The 23,203-nt window shown below is 36.5% G+C and overlaps 2 protein-coding genes across 15 annotated transcripts in view; both read right to left on the bottom strand.

Moving 5' to 3' along the window:
• The window catches only part of LOC125671318 (serine-rich adhesin for platelets-like), a 37,659-nt gene extending 34,701 nt beyond the window's left edge, over nucleotides 1-2,958 (bottom strand). For 2 of the 14 annotated variants that reach the window (XM_056140082.1, XM_056140123.1), the window contains exon 1: nucleotides 2,490-2,849. The gene's annotated coding sequence lies outside the window, so the exon portion shown is untranslated. Of the gene's footprint in view, nucleotides 1-754; nucleotides 1,043-1,655; nucleotides 1,999-2,116; nucleotides 2,292-2,489; nucleotides 2,850-2,880 lie in introns of those variants that run through there. The other 12 variants (XM_056140069.1, XM_056140099.1, XM_056140055.1 and 9 more) reach the window with 10 other exon arrangements.
• The window catches only part of LOC125671337 (sodium-dependent phosphate transport protein 1-like), a 30,199-nt gene continuing 9,394 nt past the window's right edge, over nucleotides 2,399-23,203 (bottom strand). Inside the window, exon 11 of the mRNA XM_056140143.1 lies at nucleotides 2,399-2,962. Coding sequence (XP_055996118.1) covers nucleotides 2,885-2,962 — 78 coding nt within the window. The 3' untranslated portion in view covers nucleotides 2,399-2,884. The remainder of the gene's footprint in view (nucleotides 2,963-23,203) is intronic.

Genomic DNA, 23,203 nt, shown 5'->3' with positions numbered 1-23,203 from the left:
TTGAGTTAAAAACTTGTATTCCAAGTTACATGTCACAACATTGTGGCATTGTACAGCAATAAATGTGCATTAAACACAATTAAATGTCAGTCTCAGAATTCTACTGGGCTATACAAAAAGACGGTCTCCCTACATCTGCATGGAACTACCTTCTAGTGACCCTGCATATGAAACTGTAGACCACAAACACAATAGGGATTACACTATATGATGGGTACTGAATATCAACTTATACAAAATCCACACATCATTGCATGAATTCTGGACCAGTGTGATGAGATTGACATGCATTCGAGGAAATGAAAATTGCAAACAAAAGCCGGCATTTCCCACCTCAATAACTAAAGCTCCTTGTATTTTATGCTTGACTACTAATTGCTCTGAGCCATGTCTTTTGCTGCAGTTTGATACTCCCCATCAAATCAATATTTAATCCCCTATTTTTTTCTCAGTGATCTGACTGTATGTCGTGGATCAACAGCCATGCATCTACATTCAAAGAACCAGACAGATTAAACAGATAACAACAGATATATATTGGACACAGATTAAACATAACGTAGATAATTAGAACTAGACAAATTAAACAAATACATACAATACCAGATAACTGGCTCGTAGTACCTTTCATTGCATGTCCATGATTTAAAACAAACTCTGCAGGTTGCAAATCAGTCAACAAAACATTGATGCTCAACTTCAATTGATGTCACATAAATACAGCAAACCTTTTCTCATTATACAAACTGCTTACCACATTGCCCAAGGTTTATATCAATAAAACACAGGTTATGCTTCCCATTCATTGTCTTGCATTACTCCGTAACACTTCATAAAATTTCACACCAGAGAAAAAAAATCAATTGGAATTGTGTGTACCACCATATGCTGTAAACAAAATCCATCCGACTGTTCTGGGAAAGTCATTGCTTATTTCTATATACAAGTGAGCAACAACTGCATAAATGGGTTTTAATTGTTGTACAATGCACTGAAAACAAATAATCCAGCTGATCACATGGGCTGAGCCTTCACTGCAACAAAGACACCACCCTTTATCATATCGTCAATAAATTTACACTGACTCAATCAATACAGAGGCAGGTCTCATTTATAATTCCAACAGAATTGCATATTTTCTGAATAAAAGTGTTTGATCAGCCAACACATTGATTAACAGTTCCATCTGACAGCCTCAACTCTCCATGAAAGCAAAAGTGTAATTCATCCATTTTAATTTAAGGGAAAGAATGGCTTGATTAAAAACAAAACCCCATACCAATTTATTCAGAAATGTCACTCTCCATGTATTCCATATAATGATGACCTTGACCACCATCTGATCATGAGTTTGTCCATCACAGGGACAGAATAGTTCTGGCCGACTGATTCACTACTAAACATACTATCATGGGATATGTTTGTGGCCCGGCACAGTTCAAAAGGTATACACAAAGACTCTGACCTAGCTATCATCTTTGAAAACTAATTCAGATCAATAAAATCTCTTGCATTCCTTGTCTGCAGCCAACCATACTGTATGCTTTTTATGTGTGTTTTTAAAAACCTGTATACTGCCATGTGTTTTTAGCCAACTGAATGACAAGAATGTCTTTTCCCTTGAATACACAATTATTGATAAACCCAATACTAACCTACAAAAGCAGCTGTTTAAACCTGAGAAGTATGACCACTGATACTATTGATGATGTCCTCCAGCATGCTGCAGGTCCTTTACTTTATCTCATAACCCTGTTTTCAAAAATTTCCCCAATCACCTCGTCCCCACTGTCAGCAGACACATTTGTCCCCATACATCTGTGTATGTTCACATGGACGGGTCACAGGGGTGACTGGGGGCCACAAAGACAAACTATGCCTCTCGTTTCCTCTGCTAGTGGGATGCAAGGGTTAAGAACTTGTAGGGTCATCCATCATGTACTTAATTTGTTGACTGTTTATGGGTTTCACTTTAATGGACTTCCGGCATCTCTCGAACTTATAAAACAATTGAATTACACTAATGAACAGGCACAAAAACAATAAATTTTATCTTAAACTACATACATCATAACTTTATAAAGTCAATATATCGATACAATCTAAATGTACTTACATGTTACAGTCCCTTAATGTTAAACTCTGTTAAAACGACAGATAACATATTCCTCAGGAACACCTTAAGAGTTTGTGAACTCAATACCTTCTGTGAATGAACTATTTACAAATTTTACGATCCCTGTTTACACCCAGCTATCGTTTGAACTTTAATTTATGACTAAACTCTCAAAAGAATTTCAAGTGTCCTTCTAGAATTTCTTTGACCAACCAATACAATAAACTAATTAGCTCTCTCTCTCTCTCTCTCTCTCTCTCTCTCTCTCTCTCTCTCTCTCTCTCTCTCTGTCTGTCTTTTTTGGGTTAGAATACTTATTAGCAAATAGGTGTGGCAAGCCAACCTTTTGTTTGAATCAATTTACTTTACATACCTCTGTGTTAAATCAAACATCTGTCCTCACAGTTCACAAAATATTCACTAGTTCTAGTCAAATATTTATCATGTTCTCACTAAAAAGAATTAATACAAATCCAAAAGAATTCCAGTATGCAAGTATATTTCCTCCTGTCAAAGAATATGACCCACTTTAGCTAATGAAATATAGTGTTTCTTCACCTTGGTCCTCCAGAACTTTAATGCATGAATGCACACCAGCAGGTATAAATAAGATACTCTGGTGCAGATCTTCACTTTATACCCACAGAATGGAACACAGATTGATCTACTCATTAAACAATTGCATGCTTCGTTAAAAATCCATTTTACATTCAAATTTGAGTAACACCCACACAGCGTACAAACGAATGACATCCACTCCTTACCTGTTCACTGAATATTAAAAACAGCTAGACTGGTTCTCTCTTGAATGTCAATATCTTCTGGTGACAGAAACCTTCTGTTGTGCTGCAATGGTATATCATAATCTGTTAGGTAAACATTTGACATTCCACATGGGGGACTTATCACAACTCTGTATTGTCCAGGTAAATGTTACCTGTGGTATCACTAGATATTAACAGATCTAATGTCCTTGTCAATTATGGGACTGGTATGCCACACCATCATAAAATTGGAGCTGCAGGAAGATGTTGTATCTGGATCTCCAGACAAGCTGACCACAGGGACGGTACAAACACAGCTATAGCTGTAAACCTTAGTCAGGTGTTACAATAAAACCGTTATTCTCTTCACTTTGTCTTGTTTAATAAGAAGTCCATCATCTGTCAGCTTTCACAACTTCCAAGTCAAAAAATAAAACATCAAATTTCCCCAAAAACTTTTAAAATTATATACATAATCGTGCCTGGTATGGTACATCCAGTCTATCACATGAAATTAGTCGTACAGTGATTAAACCAATACACACCTGAAAAGATCTGAATTTTTGATAAAAAAAAACCCACCCAAACACATATTACATTAAATGAATAATGATAAAATAATAATAAATAGAAATCAACCTTGTGGATGAAAAGCTATAATCTTTTTTCTTTTAAGAGATTTTTGTGAGTGCTACATATCATACACAGGTAGATGGGGAGCATGAACACTGAGAGCACACTTCGTATTGAACAAAACGTTCAGGAGAGTTAATTACTGTAAATCACATACAACTGCCAGCAATCAAAATTCTTCACATTCATAAACAAATTATGATAATTCACTTCAGTTTTACCGCTGGGCCCTCATCCATTTTGAAATAAAAAATGGAAACAAATGATGATTTTCTGCCGGTCTGAGATGGTAGTACATGTTAAAACAAAAGTGCCTTTTCCAAATGTTCATTACCACAGGGGAATCTTCACCAAGTCTTGAATTTCTGCCCAAATTCAATATCTTGAAGTTTTTTGGAATAATACTACTACTAAAAACTTTACATCTATATCAGATTCCATGGATCTGTATAATGCACAATGTCACTTTTTGTGCAAATTTGCTTTTTGCAATTGATTTCCAACACTGACTTCAATATTTATAACAATAACTTCAACTTCGTAGTCAAGAGAAACTGTGCATTAATTTTTTTCCTGGCTTACTTGAATGGAACTTGACTGAGCTATGTGTAATTTGCTGCAAATTAACACTTCAACAATATATCATGCACTTTTAAGAAGTGTTTAGCTCCTGGGCAAGTAAATGAGTCAAGGAACACAATCTAAATGCACTCTGTGAAGGAAGTAATTCATTATATATAGGAAAGAATTTCTGAACATAGGATGCATACTGCTCACATTACACTCAATTTCTGAAAGTCTTTGACACCACATACACAGTGTTCAACAAAGCCGCGGGGGTGTGTTACCACATACACAGTGTTCAACAAAGCCGCGGGGGCGTTACCACATACACAGTGTTCAACAAAGCCGCGGGGGTGTGTGTGTGTGTGTTACCACATACACAGTGTTCAACAAAGCCGCGGGGTGTGTTACCACATACACAGTGTTCAACAAAGCCGCGGGGTGTGTTACCACATACACAGTGTTCAACAAAGCCGCGGGGGGTGTTACCACATACACAGTGTTCAACAAAGCCGCGGGGGGTGTTACCACATACACAGTGTTCAACAAAGCCGCGGGGGCGTTACCACATACACAGTGTTCAACAAAGCCGTGGGGTGTGTTACCACATACACAGTGTTCAACAAAGCCGCGGGGTGTGTTACCACATACACAGTGTTCAACAAAGCCGCGGGGGTGTTACCACATTCACAGTATTCAACAAAGCCGCGGGGTGTGTTACCACATACTCAGTGTTCAACAAAGCCGCGGGGTGTGTTACCACATACACAGTGTTCAACAAAGCCGCGGGGTGTGTTACCACATACACAGTGTTCAACAAAGCCGTGGGGTGTGTTACCACATACACAGTGTTCAACAAAGCCGCGGGGTGTGTTACCACATACTCAGTGTTCAACAAAGCCGCGGGGGGCGTTACCACATACACAGTGTTCAACAAAGCCGCGGGGGCGTTACCACATACACAGTGTTCAACAAAGCCGCGGGGTGTGTTACCACATACACAGTATTCAACAAAGCCGCGGGGGGTGTTACCACATACAAAGTATTCAACAAAGCCGCAGGGGGTGTTACCATGCACATACACAGTGTTCAACAAAGCCGCGGGGGGTGTTACCACATTCACAGTATTCAGCAAAGCCGCGGGGGTGTTACCACATACACGGTATTCAACAAAGCCATGGGGGTGTTACCACTTACAAAGTATTCAACAAAGCTGTGAGGGGTGGGGGTGGGGGGTGGGGGGTAGGGGTGAATCAAAATATCGATATATCGAAATGTACCGATATACGCCTGTCGAGCGATATACGATACAGTGTTTCGACGATACGATACGATATAATGTCGGGTTTAAAAATAGCCCTTTTAATAGTCGGGATTGAAGTTCATAATTTAAAACTGGCTTCTAACAGGAACACGATTCCTCAGACTTTAATACCCGCTTTTACATTGTGACATCAGAGATTCCTCAGATTTTAATCCCCGCTTTTACATTGTGACATTGGTGTTTCCTCAGACTTTAATTGTTATTGTTTGTTTTGTTATGAAATAAAAGATATTAAATCACTTCATTCTTTTTATTTTGATATTTTACTTCAGAAAATGCTTAACTACATTGTAAATTCAATACATCGGATATCGAATCAGAAAATATTGTATCGTATTGGAAAATCTTGAGCAATACACACCCCTAGTGGGTGCATGTGTGTGTGTGTTACCACATACATGGTATTCAACAAAGCCGCGGGGGTGTTACCACATAAAAAGTATTCAACAAAGCCGTGGGGGGTGTTACCATGCACATACAAAATATTCAACAAAGCTGTGAGGGGTGGGGGGATGTTACCACATACACAGTATTCAACAAAGCTGTGGGGGGTGGGGTGGGGGGATGTTACCACATACACAGTATTCAACAAAGCCCCACAAACAAATTTACAGATTTATTTAAACATTGCATTCATTTAAGATGAATTTATACCGAAGCAAATCTGCTTAAAATAACATCAGGGGGAAAACATTAAAAAATAAAAAAAAATCAAAGTTTATAAGGACAATATCTGGTAAAAATAGGTCAATTGACACAAAACTCAAACTTGATTTAAGAAATGAAACTTATAATTCTTTGTTTGATGCATGTATCAAACGAAACATTGGACGGAAAACTTCATCAATGCGCGTAGCATCAAACAAAGAATTATAAGTTTTATTTCTTATCATTTAATTATGTTTTCAAGATCCAAAAACAAGTAGTTTCTACCATCAAAAAGCTTGAATTAACGTTTTTGAAATGATGTGTAGGAATACATATATGTAAGAATGAAAACAACAACAAAACAGCATGGCTGTGCGTTCAGGTCTGGTACAATTAGTGCAAACTCCCCGTCGAGGCCTCATTACGTCACCTACAAATAGACCTCTCCTATGTGACGCAGCACAATATACAGATTTGTATATTGTGAGTCCGCGGTAGTTCGCAGTTAAAAGTTTGAAGATACATGTATTGATATTAAGAGCATAAATATAAAAGTATGGATTTTATTTTAAACATAAAATGATCAAAAGATCATTAAAAAGTAGGGAGACTCTGGTCAAATTATAGTGTAAAGTAATGAACTTGATGTTTACGTTCTTGTTTTGAAAATTGTTTACTTTTGACGTTATGTTTTTTCGTCATTCTACAGTGACGTCACAGTATACGTGGCCTAAGAAATCGCTATCCCATAATGCCTAAGTGGAAGAGTTTGGTTTGTGAGCAAACGAACTCTGGTGGAAGTTTGCAGTTAGTGTGCAGATTTAAATGGATTATACGCCAAATTAAAGGTGCAATGGTTAAAAGCCAGTCCATGGAATTACCGGAAACACCGGGTAATTCCTGACAACACCAAAAAAAGTTGTTGGAACGGTGGAATGCAACTCGGCTCCATTTCAATATCGAGTAAAAAGTTCAACACCTCTCCATCTGACTGAGCCCAATATAATGCAGTTCAATTTCATTGATATTTACCAGATCAGAAGTCACCACTTGCTCTGTCATGTTATCGATCTCGTAAAGCAGACGATTCATACCGGGAACTCGTGTAATCTGTCTACTTCTACCAGTAAGTGGTCTATGTCATTAAGGTGACTATTCTGCCACGTCATCGCCTATATATGACAGACTATTATTGAAATCTGGAATTATTTTAATTCTTGGAATTTATGAGTGTTGTTTCTTTAAATTGATTTGTATTTCATTCATATCTTTAGTTGTGCTTATTTTTGATAGCAATGAAAAACAAAAATCAAACGAATGCATTTCGTTACATATAATGCTTGTGTGGAAAATCCCGCAATCTATAAATAGCGCTAAAATTAGAACAGGGAAGACACATTCCAGAGAAAGTAGTCCCGCGTGCTTAGTGCAGATGAACTTCGAACGAAATTTTGACACAGAAATCAAACAAATTTTTCAACCAATCAGCATCATTGTTAAGTCATCACTTTAAAAGTTATTAAATGATATGCAAGTCATCAACATACCATTTCTGACATGCCAAAACTCAGCTCATTATCTCCAAATAGAAATTTTCAGTCTAAGGGCAATAACTTTGGTGAAAACACAGGCAATTGCATCGCTTGGGGTCGAATTTACTATATAAAGAGTACTTTGGTGAAAACACAGGCAATTGCATTGCTTGGGGTCGAATTTACTATATAAAGGGGTAAGAAATTCATTTTAGAAATGATATTCTATGCTGCACATTCTATTTGATAGCTTGTTGCAATGCTCAAACACTCTGTGTAGTCGTATAGTGTCAGGGGCCCAGCTAAAAGTCAACCAAAAAATAATAGGCATTTTTCCGAGTTCATTTCTGCATATCTTGGGAAGTATACGGAATTTTGGGATGAACTTTGGTAGTAATGTAGATTGATTATGTATGAATAAATTAAAATACAAAGTAGAATTTTATATCAATCAATTTATTGTTTTTACATCGGCTAACTTGGGTACCCTATATTTAGAGTTCTATACCTTTACTCTTTATATAGTAAATTCGACCCCAAGCGATGCAATTGCCTGTGGGTGAAAATAGATCAAGCAACATGAACCTAGGCCTTGGTCTGTATTTCATAATACACAGATATCTAATAGCTCATTATCCATAAACACAGCGAAGAAAGGCAGGAAAATACCGACAGATGGAAAGGGGTGACAATGTATGCTCCAATCACTTCATGAGGAGAGGGGGAGATATATAAAAAAAAAATGGCAACATTTTAAACAGTACCTGATAGGTGGGAAAGTGCACATGAATTCAGATCTGACTATAATGGTTTCCTTATTTTATTAACTGCAATAGTTTTGCTTGTCATCCTCTGACTTTAATAAGAGATTCTACAAATACAAAAAAATGCTCATCTAAGCAAATGACATGTAGTAATTCATTCAACTTTAATTATTTTTTTTACAAACTAAAGGTTAGCCATAACAAAACATTTATTGACTGTCCAGGTCTTGGACGTGTTTTGATGGATCCTCTGACCAAAATAATGGCTTTGGGTAACATTTTGGTCCTCAGGTCCAACAAAACACATGTTGCCCTTGGTCTCAGTCATTAAATGTATAATAATGATTAACAATAGTGCTCAATAAACTTTTGGAGCTTAAGAGTTTTTGGGAGGGTCACTTGATAAAGGAAAACAAAATTTTACATCAAAGTCAATTTTTACCATAATTATGTTGTCAAAAAATAACCTTAGACCAGCAGTGGGCACATAACATATCGATTAACAGACACCCAATATATACACGGGTTCTGCCCAATATATACATGGGTTCTGGTGAGCTAAATTACACCCAATACATACACAGGTTCTGGTGAGCTAAATTACACCCAATATATACACGGATTCCAGTGAGCTAAATTACACCCAATATATACACGGGTTCTGGTGAGCTAAATTACACCCAATATATACACGGGTTCTGGTGAGCTAAATTTGTGCAGTACTTTTTGAACAATACTTGATTAGCCACTGAAACAGTAGAACACACGGTAAACTTATATTCATCGGTCATTGATTCCATGGTCGTGATTTTAATTTAGTATTTAAATAAATCTTGTAAGACTGGAACAGCGGGTCATCTTGACCACATTTCTGACTTCAACCGACGTCAAACGCGTCATGTCAAGCAGATCCTAAAATCCCTATATTAAACTATATATAGCATCATTGTCTCACCTGAGGGCATTAAAGTCGTGAGCCTAATTAATTGTGCAAGCCTGGCATCACACAGCGATGTGTAGTGTAAACAAAACACTAACCCCGTGTTAAACTTCACGTGTTACAGGCCTAGCGTAAACTTGGTTGTCTAATGGTGCTCTTGCTGTTGTTGACAATCTATAAATCCGTGTCATACGAAAGTTTTAAATCGATCGTAGAGATTGGCTTGTTGAAGCTTCTGAATGAGGTTGAATTTCACAAGTCTGCAGAGCTAACCTGAATATGTTTTGTTTGTTTTTTTAGCTATAAGAATACGCATGTTGAAAAATGTACACAATACCAGAAGTAAAATCATGGGGGTTGGGGGGGGGGGGGGGTTACCAGACATGTTAGCATACAATCTTGTTACAAAATATGAGATATGTAATGATAATATATACATTTCTTTTGTACTTCCACTAAATAATAAAAAAAAAAAAACCCACCAATAACAAAACAATATTTTATTTTTTGCTTTTGTGTTCATTGTATAGCAGAAAGTCACTCCAATACAAGTTTCAACATCAAATACACAAACAGTTTAGAAAACTTCTGAAGTTTTCAATCTGACAAGCAGCTTGACATACTGACTCACCAGCCTAACATTTTCTGACTCGATAAGCATTGGCGTTTCCACAAAAGAAATTAATTTTATTCTAATTCACCTAGTTCAACCGAAATAAATTATATTTCTTTTGGGAATTTCATGAAATATTAGGAACTTATAAACCTAATTTTAGTGAAACTATTATCAAGCATATTTTGATATAGCGGGCTCCGACCTCCATCGCCCATGTCTCTTAAATAATCTGTCTGAAACACCAGAATTAGCACAAACTGTGGCGCCCCCCGCTCTTAAACTGTGTAATCCAAATTCTGATATATCTGGAAATAGTGATTGTAAAGCTTCAACAAACAATTCCCTCATTCTTGAATACGTAAAAGATTTATTTACCTTTTTTAGCTGATAACCAGACTTTGTTATACTCAAATGTCGAAAAATGAATTCTGAACTCTCATTGGAAAATCCACACCATGCAAAGTACTTTCCAAATTTCTGACAGGACATAAGTCACTATTCGTTCTAGCTATAACAACATACTGACCACCCCTATAAATATCAGTCTTACTTTTCTCAATGAATATAGCCATGAGTCTGTTCAAAACAAACATTTGAACATATGATGTTCAGTAACTCACTACTACGTAAAAAACCTGCATATGTTTTTCCCTGTCTCAAAAACATTTTTTACTAGCTCCGAATCTGTCGGAGAAGAATTTCCAATTACAGAATGCACACACCGAATTCCATATAAAGCTGAGCATAACACACGCACAGACACTCCTTCCTGAATAAAACTTGCGAGATAAACGCAAATCACCATGGGTTTCCTGTCCCCGGACGACTGTCTGTCTTGCACTTCTTAAGAGCTCGGTTTTCAGCTTTGTAAATCTTGCTTTCGTCATCTGAATCGGTCGCTACCGGATTTGCCACGTACTGGTTAACTGTCTCCCACCCTCCAGATGAAGAATCGGCTATTCTGATGTGTTTGTTACGCTCCTTCATTTTTTTTTATTTGCAAATTTTAGTATTTGATAACATTCATACATACATTCACATACATAGTTTAGTTTTAATAACACAATAAGGTTGACAGTACCAAGTGAAGAGAGGAAAGGTATTAATCAAAAATATTTTTCCATACAGCCCAGATTGTACTGAATTTTTTAAAATTACAGTTTTTTGAAAATATACAATGGTCAATTTCATATTTCATCCTAATATATTGTAGTACTGGTTAACTGTCTCCCACCCTCCAGATGAAGAATCGGCTATTCTGATGTGTTTGTTACGCTCCTTCATTTTTTGACCTGCTTCCTTGATAACTTCTTTAGCATACTCTAATTTCCCGTTATCAATGGCCCGGTTTATCCAAAGACTCCTGAATATCCGAGTTAAAATTGTACTGAATTTTATGTCCTTTCGATTTCCAGATAATTTCGTTCTGTCCTTTGAATTTTTTCAACTCTGAAGTCGCAGAAGCACTTGCACCTTGAATTTCGTATTTTAAACTAGAAACTTTGTATAATTTACAAATTCCTTAATTTCTTTTTGCGACTTTAACTCAACCAGTAAATCAGATATCGAGGGTTCCTCCATGCCTAAGTCAGCACAATAGATTGGAGCAACTTTCCCGTTCAAAGTTTGAACGCCAGAATGCATACCATTCGAACCTAACTTCCCTTCAAAACCTTCAAGCCCCGCCCCTAAATCTCATTGGCGTTTCCACATAAGAAATTAATTTTATTCTAATTCACCTAGTTCAACCGAAATAAACTATACTTATTGCATGATCTAGTGAGGGAGATATGAAGATTTATTCACCCAAGAAAAATCATATTCCCGGAGGTCGTAGGTGACGTAATGAGACCTCGACGGGGAGTTTGCTTATGAACTATGAAAATACAATGACACGGACTCATTGTGACGTCACAATAAACTACGTCTACCTTGCCGTAAAATATATGGAAAATGAACGAGGTTGCCCAAGAGGTAAATATGTAAGGGTTAATGCAGACTCCCCGTCAAGGCCTCAATGTTACGTCACCTACGAATAGACCTCTCCTATGTGACGCAGCACAACATACATATTTGTATATTGTGAGTCCGCTATTATCCTTCCTTCCTTCCTGGATACTGTTAGTGATTGTTATCACATCAGTGCCGCTATGGTATCCCTCCATGTCACACGGTCTTTGGCTATATTTTCGGCCTCCTGATATGTTAGGTCCGCAGTTGTAAAGTTTCCTGCCAGCGTGTCTCGCCATCTCTGTCGTTGTCGTCCTTGCGATTATCACACAAGCAAATAACACTAAAGAAGTAGTTCGCAGTTAAAAGTTTAAAGATATTGATATTAAGAGCATTAATATAAAAGTATGGATTTTATTTTAAACATAAAATGATCAAAAGATCATTAAAAAGTAGGGAGACTCTGTTCAAATTATTGTGTAAAGTAATGAACTTGATGTTTACGTTCTTGTTTTGAAAGTTGTTTACGTTTGACGTAATGTTTTTTCGTCATTCTACAATGACGTCACAGTATACGCGGCCTAAGGAATCGCTATCCCATAATGCCTAAGTGGAAGGGTTTGGTTTGTGAGCAAACGAACTCTGGTGGAAGTTTGAGGGTTAATGTACGAGTATCGCTCCATTCCTTAAAAGTAATGGACCAAGGCCCCGAAGGGGCCGATGTCCTTTGCTTTTAAGGAATGGAGTGATACGAGTACATTGACCCACTTAAAATCCACCTTTGCTGGGACACGTGCTACAACTAAACTTTGTGCATTTTAATCATGTCTTACGTTTTTCATTCTTTTGTTGCATGCATTTATATCTACTTGTTTAAAGGTTGACCTACTTTCAGAACACTCCATTCCTGAAAAATAATGGAGTTTTCGAACAAAAGAATGACGTCATAGGTGGATTTTAATTATAGGTTATAGACTTTGTATGGGAAAATATGACGACCGAGTATTTTGGCGCGTAGGAGCTTGCGAGGTCCGTCCGCGACAAAAAATGAGGTCGTCATATTTTCCCAAACAAAGTCTATAACCTTTTTATTATATACTTTCAATTTCATTTAGAAACTAACAATAATTTTAATTTTAACAATTTCTTTATTGGTTTAACTGAGTGAAAGATGAAAAACACGAAAAATTTGAAAATTAACGGCGTAGAAATTTGATTGTGACGTAATGTTTGCGGGCCGGAATGTTTCCGGGCATACATGTATATCGTGTGATATATGCCCGCAAACTTTTAAAGCAAAAAGAAGAGATGAAATTGAAAGTATATAATAAGATGGGGAGATATGATGTTTGAAAGGGAGATATCAAGTTTTGTCATCCCTGGCACGTGACTGTCTAGACCAATCAGAATAAGCTTGCATAGAATTTTCATACTGAGGTATAATAATAAACTATGTACTAGCAGTTCTTATTATACCTCAGTATGAGAATTCTATGCAACGCGCAATCTGATTGGTCTAGACAGTCACGTGTCAGGGAAGACAAAACTTCATATCTCCCTCTCAAACATCATATCTCCCTATCATATTTCCCCTTGGGCAGCTTCGTGCATTTTCCATAAATTTAACGTCAACGAGTAGACGAAGTGTATTGTGACGTCACAATAAGTCCGAGTCATTCTACTTTCATAGTTCGTAAGGCACAAAATATGCGGGTGTCTGATATACAGTTTTAAAATCGACTGATTTTGGTTGATATAAAAACATGCAAGTAAATCAGCATTCAAGGAGAATGGAAATACATACAAAAACTGGTTATCATATCACTGTGTTTCGCTGTTTGTACCTTCTATACATTGTATATACGTTGACGGCGCGATGTTACTGTTAGGGCGATCTCAGCTACATACATGTAGGCTAGGATGTATAGATGAGTAAACTCCAATCTCAAATACAATTTTGTAGTCTTGCTTTGTTTCGGTATAATAAACAATTTATTGCATGAATGTTCGGGAGATATGAAGATTTATTCACCCAAGAAAAATCATATTCCCCTCGGGCGTTGCCCTCGGGGAATATGATTTTTCTTGGGTGAATAAATCTTCATATCTCCCTCACTATCATGCAATAAATGTATAATATGTACATAGATCTATGTGAAATCAAACTGTATGTATTATACACTGTATATATGCAATTTAGTGTTGCATATCTAGTATGATAAGTATGTATAATCATAGCACTTTACTCTTATTGCACAATTCAAAATATTCATTTTTAAAACTCACATGAACTACATTGACAGGGTTGCACAGTTTTTTACAACGATTTAAAATTCCTTTGATATATCATCATCTGAATTGTAGATGTCCAAAGGGTAATATATCCTTCTTATATCTTATACAACTGTAGCCTAAAACAGTCATTTAAAAATGCAACTCGTCTTCAACAATAATTTTACAAAACTGACCATTTTTAAGGCATTTTTTAAATACATGGTTATGAATATCACCGAAGTCAGTACCAGTTTCAATTTCTAAAGGGTGGGCAGATATTCTTACATGTAGCTTTGTTAAGTTATAGCGTACTATTTATACTTTCTTGATTGCAAATTTCTAATAATCTAAGAGACTTATACTGCATAGTTCGCCCTAATTTTACTGTAAAATATGAATTTTTCATGTTTAGAGTATTTTTATGTTGACATTTTCAATACAGTAATTCTTGAAGAATTAATAGATTTAGTTTATTTCTTAACTTATCTATTTGTTCCTGCCAATTTCCCTGTATGTCAGTATTATAAAGGTTGCCATCTTGCAATTTAGCAGCCATAAGATTTGAATTTTTAATTCCATTTTCATCATCATAGCTTTTTTAGTCTTTTGTAATATTTAAACATAGAGAGGAGAGCTTTAAAGCAGATAGTGAATGGTCTTAACTGTGATGTTAGCTTGAATGTTAAGAAGGATGAGCCACCCCCCCCCTCCCTCCCCTGTAATTATTGATACCATTATTGAAAATATGATATGCAACTTTAAATTGCACGTATACAGTTTGAATTCATATGTAAATATTTATATTCGTATTAAACTATTAGTATTTAGTGTATTATCATTTTATATCTTATATTGTGTAACATGATTGTATGCCAACATGCTAAGTTAATCAATGCATTGAAATGAATTGATTTATGGATCTAAAAATTATGTAACCTGTTCGCAATCAGTGCTACTTTTCTCAGTTATTGATTATAATAAGTTGATGTTACTAGTATACTAAATGTGCACTCTTCTGTCGCCAAGAAACGCAGAGTAATTTTTATTTTGTTATTTGGTTTAGAATTAATAGCCTAATTACTCCTTGTTACACCTAACGCTAAGTTCTTTACCAGATATTTGGGGACAATAAATCGTATGGCACGCCGGTTGTTTTTTTAAAAAACATCTATTCCTTTTTAAAGATATCTCTTCTAAAGTTTATGAGATATTTCATATCCTTTATAAGGTATTTTATAAAAGATATGCGATATCTTATATTTTTTTCCTTTATAAGATATTTCATTAAATATATGAGATATCTTATATAGTATTCAAGATATCTCATAAACTTTATAAAATCTCTTATTAACGTTTTTGATATATCTCATAAACTTTATAAGATATCTTATAACTTTGATAAGATATATGTTATAAACGAAAAATTAAGATATCTTATAAAGCATATAAGATATTTCATATATAAGATGTTTTATAATATATCTCATAAGTGATTTTTATAAGATATCTTATAAACTTTATAAAGTATCACATGAATTGACTTTTACAGGATATCTTATAAAACATATTAGACACGTTGTATGTATTATAAGATATCTCATAAAGTTTATATGATACAACCTTCCATATTTCTTGATCAATGGTAGTGGTGCGCGTCCTAAATATAATAACGATACTCTTAACACAGAAACGATATATTCTTCGTAACACATAAAAGTGTAATATTCCGGAAATTTATCCATCGACCATCTAGGTTCTACATTGTAGTTTTCAATGTAAACATCCGTAATTTAGTCACATGACCGAACACTATAAATATAGCGCGAAACAGTTGTCGTCAGTCAGTTATTGTCGAAGCCCAGAGCGAGAAGACGTGGTGGATAAGATTAAGAGTAAGTTGCAAGCAATAAAGTGATTTACTGAGAAAGCCAGTGTTTGATTCCGTACGTTGTAACGGTGTCAGAGTGGAGGCATTGAGGCTGTCCTTTTAATAGGCTGACCTTATTAGTAAGAGGCCTGCCACTGTCGAGGTCGACCAGATAAAGGCTAGCCACATAATTCGTCTGTCCTGTGTACTGGACTTGACTGACGACCAGGCTGTTGTTCACAGTGTCTGCCTGAATAAGGCTCTACAGTGTGTGCAGCGGTTGAAGGGCTGTCACTTGTACTGTGTGTCCTGAATAAGGCTGCAGTACAAGCGTTAGTCCGAGGTCAGCCAGTCGTTGGCTGAAGGTGGTCATACCCATTGTTAAATTGTTTTGATATTATAAATCATTTGGTGAACCCCTGATCTTTGTATGTTGATTGACTTTCCTTGATTTCATAGTAATTATTAACCTGGGTAGGGTTAGGCCATATTTGTATATATCTGCAGGCCCAATTTCTAATAACATTCCCAATCTTATTTTATCAATGAAAGTTGCTATTCTAATTGCACCTCGAACCCTTGAATTGACAAGGCACGGACTTTGATAGCCTTCTTGCGTATAAGGAAATACGTTACAAAAATTGGTGGCAGCGTCGGGATTCGAGGGTAGTTAAGTTAGAAGTGTAGTGTTGTATAAAATAGGATAAAGGGCTATTATGGAGAATTTAGATTCTGATCTAACTAAAGTAGAGAGGGAATTAAGTAAGCTACAGGGTAGTGTTGATCAGAGCATAAGGAACGCCAGAGATTCAGGTATTCCTGAAAGTAGGCGAGAGACCTTAAATGAAGAATGGGGTGCGAGACCTAAATCAGTTAGGACGACCCCCCAAAGATATGAAATGCCTGTGTTAGGTAGCTTAGATCATGATGCGAGAGATTCAAATAGATTCTCCTCAACAAGTACGCCTTTAGATAGTGCTAGGCAGTATTTTCCTTTGCATTCAGAGGAAAATATAACAAGACGTCGTCCAAATGTTAGGACAAGTTTTGACCAGAAAAAGAGTAGTAATGTCAAACCAGACAAGTTTGATGGTAGTACCTCGTGGTTAGACTTCAAGTCTCATTTTGATATATGTGCGGAATTAAATGGTTGGACAACCTCGGAGAAAGGCATGTATTTGGCAGTAGCACTGAGAGGTCGAGCACAAGGTGTCTTAGGAAGTTTACCAGAGGGAGAGAAATGCAATTATCGACTCCTGTGCAGGGCGTTAGAAGAACGGTTTCTACCTTCCAACCAAACAGAGCTGTACAGAGCACAACTACGAGAGAGAAGGCAGCGAGCTTCAGAGACGTTACCAGAACTTGGACAAGATGTACGCAGGTTGACCAACCTTGCTTACCCAACAGCTCCAACAGAGGTCAGAGAAATTCTTGCGAAAGAACAATTTATTGATGCTCTTAAAAATAGTGATATGAGATTACGAGTGAAACAAGCAAGGCCGACAGACCTTAATGATGCGATTCGCCATGCAGTAGAGCTTGATGCATTTAATTTGGCTGAAAGACGTCGAACAGAAGACCAAGGATATCTGAGGGGAGCTATCACCCAAGAAGATGCCATTGCCAAACTGTTGAAGGCAGTTCACGACTTGCAAGAGGACATGAAGTCGATAAAACGAGAAACGGGGAAATCAAAGAGTTCTAAACAACAGTCTACTGATATTGTTTGCAATTATTGCAAGAAGAAGGGCCATATACAGAGGAACTGTTTTGCCTATAAAAGGAAATCAGAAACAAGGAAAAACAAGACAGACTCTTGTCCTAAACAAAAACAGGAGAAAGTCAATGAGAATGACACAAGCCGTACTGGGGTCAGTCGGAGAGCTGGTGAAGCAGGTATATTTGTTGATGCAGCCATCAACGGCAACAGAGTCAAATTGCTCATAGATACAGGAGCCACAGTCAGTATCATCTCACCTGACATATTACATTCTGTGATAAGTAATCCAAAGCCAATCCTTAGTAAGGTTAACCAGGAGGTGCTCACAGCAGATGGAAGTGCTATGAAAGTTGAGGGTGCCATCTCAATTTCTTTCTCACTGTCGAACTTGGAGTTCAGTCAGTTATTTACAGTGATTGATGTTGGTATTGATGGTATTTTAGGGCTTGACTTTTTGTCATCAAACAATTGTTTACTTGATTTACCCCATTCTGCTATTGTCATTCGTGGGAAGCAGATGAAATTTTCCTTTGAAGGAAAGATTGGTTATGACAAAGTGGTTATTGCTGACAATGTCACCATACCTTCTTGTAGTGAAGTTATTACCATGTGTAATATTATAGCTCCTGAATACGAGAAAATACCAAAGTTGGGTGTCATGGAATCCTCAAATCGTTTCACGGAGTCGGCTCGTGGTTTAGTCGCTAAAGCTCTGATAAATGGTAATAAGGTCACTCAGGCTTTTGACCGTTTACAACGATCAGGGGCAGAAGAAAAATACAAGGAACACATCCTGGAATGTGCTCTGAGAATGTTTGAGTGCCCAATCTGTGGTTTTACCAACATAAGGGAAATTAATTTTAAGAGACATATCAAAAGATGCCATCCTGGTCTAAAGCCTAATGATGAACTCATTAAACTGGACACAAAAGAGAAAAGTGAGGGGAAAGCAGGTGGTTCACTGCATGAAGAAAAGAAAGACGAGGAAAGCGGAAATGAAGATTGGATGGACCAGGACCCTGGTAATGTTATAGGTGAGGTGTCCTCTACAGACTCGTCAAGTGGTAGTTCAAGTGATGAGAATGAGGAACCTGATATTGATGAGAAAAAGGAGAGACAGAATCCAGGGAAGGAGGACAACCTGTTAGAAGGAAGACTCTTCCGGAAAAAGACCCAACCGTCTTTACCATTTACAAGAAAGAGATTAAGTGTAGAGGAAATCCCTGTTCCAGAGAAGATTGCTCTTGTGGACAGATCCACCCAAGTTGATATGGGGCCAGCAATTCCATCTGTGGAATGCAGTAGAGTCGACGCTGGCACACAGACCTCCCCAAAGAAAAGGGTAGTTGTGACAACAACGGTCAGAAAGTGTAGAGAAGGTGATGCCGATGTAAAGATCATCAGGAAGGAGAAGATCATTTTTAAATGACTTGTTGATATATTTTTTTTGTATTGTATTGTTATAAACACTGGTAGTGTACAGTACATATTCGTTGACAGTTGTAAACATTTTTAGGATTTGATCATTTTAGTGGATTTTAAGCATAAATCACATTATATATCATTCAACACTTATCATTGGTTAATTACTTTGTTTTCATGCGGGACGCATGACATCGGAGGCGTGGGTAATGTAATATTCCGGAAATTTATCCATCGACCATCTAGGTTCTACATTGTAGTTTTCAATGTAAACATCCGTAATTTAGTCACATGACCTAACACTATAAATATAGCGCGAAACAGTTGTCGTCAGTCAGTTATTGTCGAAGCCCAGAGCGAGAAGACGTGGTGGATAAGATTAAGAGTAAGTTGCAAGCAATAAAGTGATTTACTGAGAAAGCCAGTGTTTGATTCCGTACGTTGTAACGGTGTCAGAGTGGAGGCATTGAGGCTGTCCTTTTAATAGGCTGACCTTATTAGTAAGAGGCCTGCCACTGTCGAGGTCAACCAGATAAAGGCTAGCCACATAATTCGTCTGTCCTGTGTACTGGACTTGACTGACGACCAGGCTGTTGTTCACAGTGTCTGCCTGAATAAGGCTCTACAGTGTGTGCAGCGGTTGAAGGGCTGTCACTTGTACTGTGTGTCCTGAATAAGGCTGCAGTACAAGCGGTAGTCCGAGGTCAGCCAGTCGTTGGCTGAAGGTGGTCATACCCATTGTTAAATTGTTTTGATATTATAAATCATTTGGTGAACCCCTGATCTTTGTATGTTGATTGACTTTCCTTGATTTCATAGTAATTATTAACCTGGGTAGGGTTAGGCCATATTTGTATATATCTGCAGGCCCAATTTCTAATAACATTCCCAATCTTATTTTATCAATGAAAATTGCTATTCTAATTGCACCTCGAACCCTTGAATTGACAAGGCACGGACTTTGATAGCCTTCTTGCGTATAAGGAAATACGTTACAATTTTTTTTTAGAAAAATCCCAAATGAACGTTCGCTAACTCGTTTGTTGGATGAAATCCTCAGAGTTTACTACACTTCCTATATACGCAAGAAACAAGGCAGGCGCGTAAAGATGTACAGATTATACACTTAAGGCATTCATTTGGGGTATGAGTTTTATGATTTCCTGTTTTAAAATTATTAGATGGAAGTTTTTCTATGTAATTACATTGTTGATATCAATATATATAGGTTATAGATTTTGTATGGGAAAATATGACGACCGAGTTTTTTGGCGCGTAAGCGAGGTCCGTCCGCGAAACGAAGTCGTCATATTTTCCCATACAAAGTCCATAACTTTTTTATTATATACTTTCAATTTCATTTAGAAACTAACAATGATTTTATTTTTAACTTAACTGAGAATATGTTGAAAAACACGAAAAAATTGAAAATTAACGGCGTAGAAATTTGATTGTGATGTAATGTTTGCGGGCCGGAATGTTTCCGGGCATATATCGTGTGATATATGCCCGCAAACTTTTACAGAAAAAAGAAGAGATGAAATTGAAAGTATATATATATATATATATATATATATATATAGTGTGTGTGTAAAAAAGAATTCAGCATTTGATACAGTAAATACATGTACATCCAATAATAAAAGTCAAGAAACACAAAACTCGAATAACATGAAATGTTATTGGAGTTTTGCGTTTCTTGACTTTTATTTTATTATATATATATAGTGAAACTTCTCTAAACAGGCCAGCTGTCGGACCAAAAAAAAAAAAACGGCCGGTTTAGAAGGGTGACCGGTATACCGAGAATTTAGCATTTAGAGACATTTCAGCTCAATTTTTATTAGATATTTCATTGACATACCACAAACCATATAGTATGGTGTTCAAGCTAAAACAAAATAATTTACTAACATGTTTATTTTCAATTTATAGCACTAAAACTAATTAAACATGAATAAACATTTTTACATTGACATGCATAAATAATGAAAAACACTCCGTTTAAATAAAACTGCATTTGATGTAGGTATAGAAATCTGTAGACTAGCAGCATTTATGTAGAATTTCGGCTTATGTTTTAATAAACAAAACAAACACATAGCCATTTGAATGCTGCAATTAATACACAGAGTAGGTACTGCTCACTTTGATATGGGGATCTATGATCAATTATCGGTGGAGATCAAACTAGACCGCTTGTACCTACAGGTAATTATTACTAGAAATAGTCATCTAATTTCAACTTAAAATTTATAACAGGATACATAAAGAAAACACAGAGGCCTATTATTGGAATTCCTCTTACCTTTAAAAACTTTGTTTACGTCCATTGCTTATATCGTTAACAAATTTGTTTTGACGTTTTTGAAAAGTAGAGTAGTAAAAATATAATTTTAATTGTGATGTTTCTTCGGAATTTTAAGTCTATAGAAACCTCCAAAAAATTATTTATCTATTGAAAATTATCATTAACAGTCATGGGTTTGTTGTTTATTAACTACCGCTTATATCCATGGTGCAACAATATGGCGTATTGATTGTCATTCAATATGTGCATATCTGTTTATAACATTTCGTACCGAAATTTGAAAGGGTCACTTGGATTAGATAAGCACCAATTAGCACCTTGGACAGCACAGGTAAACTAAAGAACTTGTAGAGGCCATTTGTGTTTTTCACACCTCCGGTTGATAATGTCCCACCTGGCCGGTAGGTCAGTCATTTTTCACACCTGGCCAATCTTAATCACCCCTCTGGCCAAAATTTTCTAGTCTTCAAATAGTGGCCGGTATTATAAGGGTAAATTACACATGTCTGTTAACAATTGTACTTTAAAAAGTGGCCGATGTCCGGTTTTCAGGGGTGGCCGGTTTTGTGAGACTTTCTTTGTAAGGAAATATTAATGTTTCTGCCGGGACTTTGAAAATCGGCCGATATTCAGGGAGAACCGGTTTTCTGAGGGGCCGGTTTGGAGAAGTTTCAGTGTATATATATATATATATATAAAAGCACGGAAAGGCCATGACAGACACTGTGTTCTTTTCTGGCCTTGTATCTTCTTAGATCCGACACTTTAAGAAAGTAGGGTGTTGTTGAGTTCTCTTGCTTATATATAATTTATATATATATATATATATATATATATATATATATATATATATATATATAAAGAAGAACAAACACAAGAAAAAAGAAAAGAAAAAGACCCCCCCCTTAAAAAAAAAAAAACCGAAACAAAACAAAACAAATACTGAAACAAAATGAATTTTGCAAAATAAATATATCAAACAGAACAATTAGAGCAAATCAAGAAAACTAAATGAAAAACGAAGATAATGAATAGCTATAGCGATCACTCTCGTCCGTAAAGAATACAAAATAAGAGTGAGGTAAACATGGACCCCTGGATATACCAATGGTGGGATCAGGTGCCTAAGAAAAGCAAGCATCCCTTGTCGACCGGTCACACCTGCCGTGAGCCCTATCTCCTGATCAGGTAAACGGAGAAATCGAAATCAGTATATACAGAGCTGTCTAACAATGGGTATGAACATATAACAGGAAGCACTCAGCCTAATGACATGTTAATTGTATATGTGAAATAGATCATCAAAACCCCCATAAAATTAACAAAATGCTGATTTTAAAACAAAATTGTTGAAACCCTTGTATTATCAACTTATCTGTTAGTAGCCTGCCTCGATTTAGAAATTAATCATTTGTACAACGTGCTCTTGCTTATCGAATCAGTGAGACATATAAACATCATATGCAAATAAGGGACGTTGGCGATGAAGAGGCTGAAGTCATCCCGTTTGTCTTGAAAATAAATTTCTAGTTTGCCGTTAACATCAATATTCGACAAAAATATTCAGATATAAAGCAGATGTTAATGACTATGTGTTTTTTTTTATTCCGGGGTCACTGGTGTATATCGATTCGACATATGTTGTTAATAAATCAGCGTCAATACGGGTGCATCTAAATTTTGAGTTGAAGGCTGCAGCAATATAATATTATTTCCTTTTTATATAGAAGCTTTTGAATAAGTTCCGTCTTATAAGAA

The sequence above is a fragment of the Ostrea edulis genome, chromosome 1 (assembly GCF_947568905.1).
Source record: "Ostrea edulis chromosome 1, xbOstEdul1.1, whole genome shotgun sequence".
Classification (NCBI taxonomy): Eukaryota; Metazoa; Mollusca; class Bivalvia; order Ostreida; family Ostreidae; genus Ostrea; species Ostrea edulis.
The sequence above is the reverse complement of the archived record's forward strand: the minus strand, read 5'-3'. Positions and strand labels throughout refer to the sequence as shown.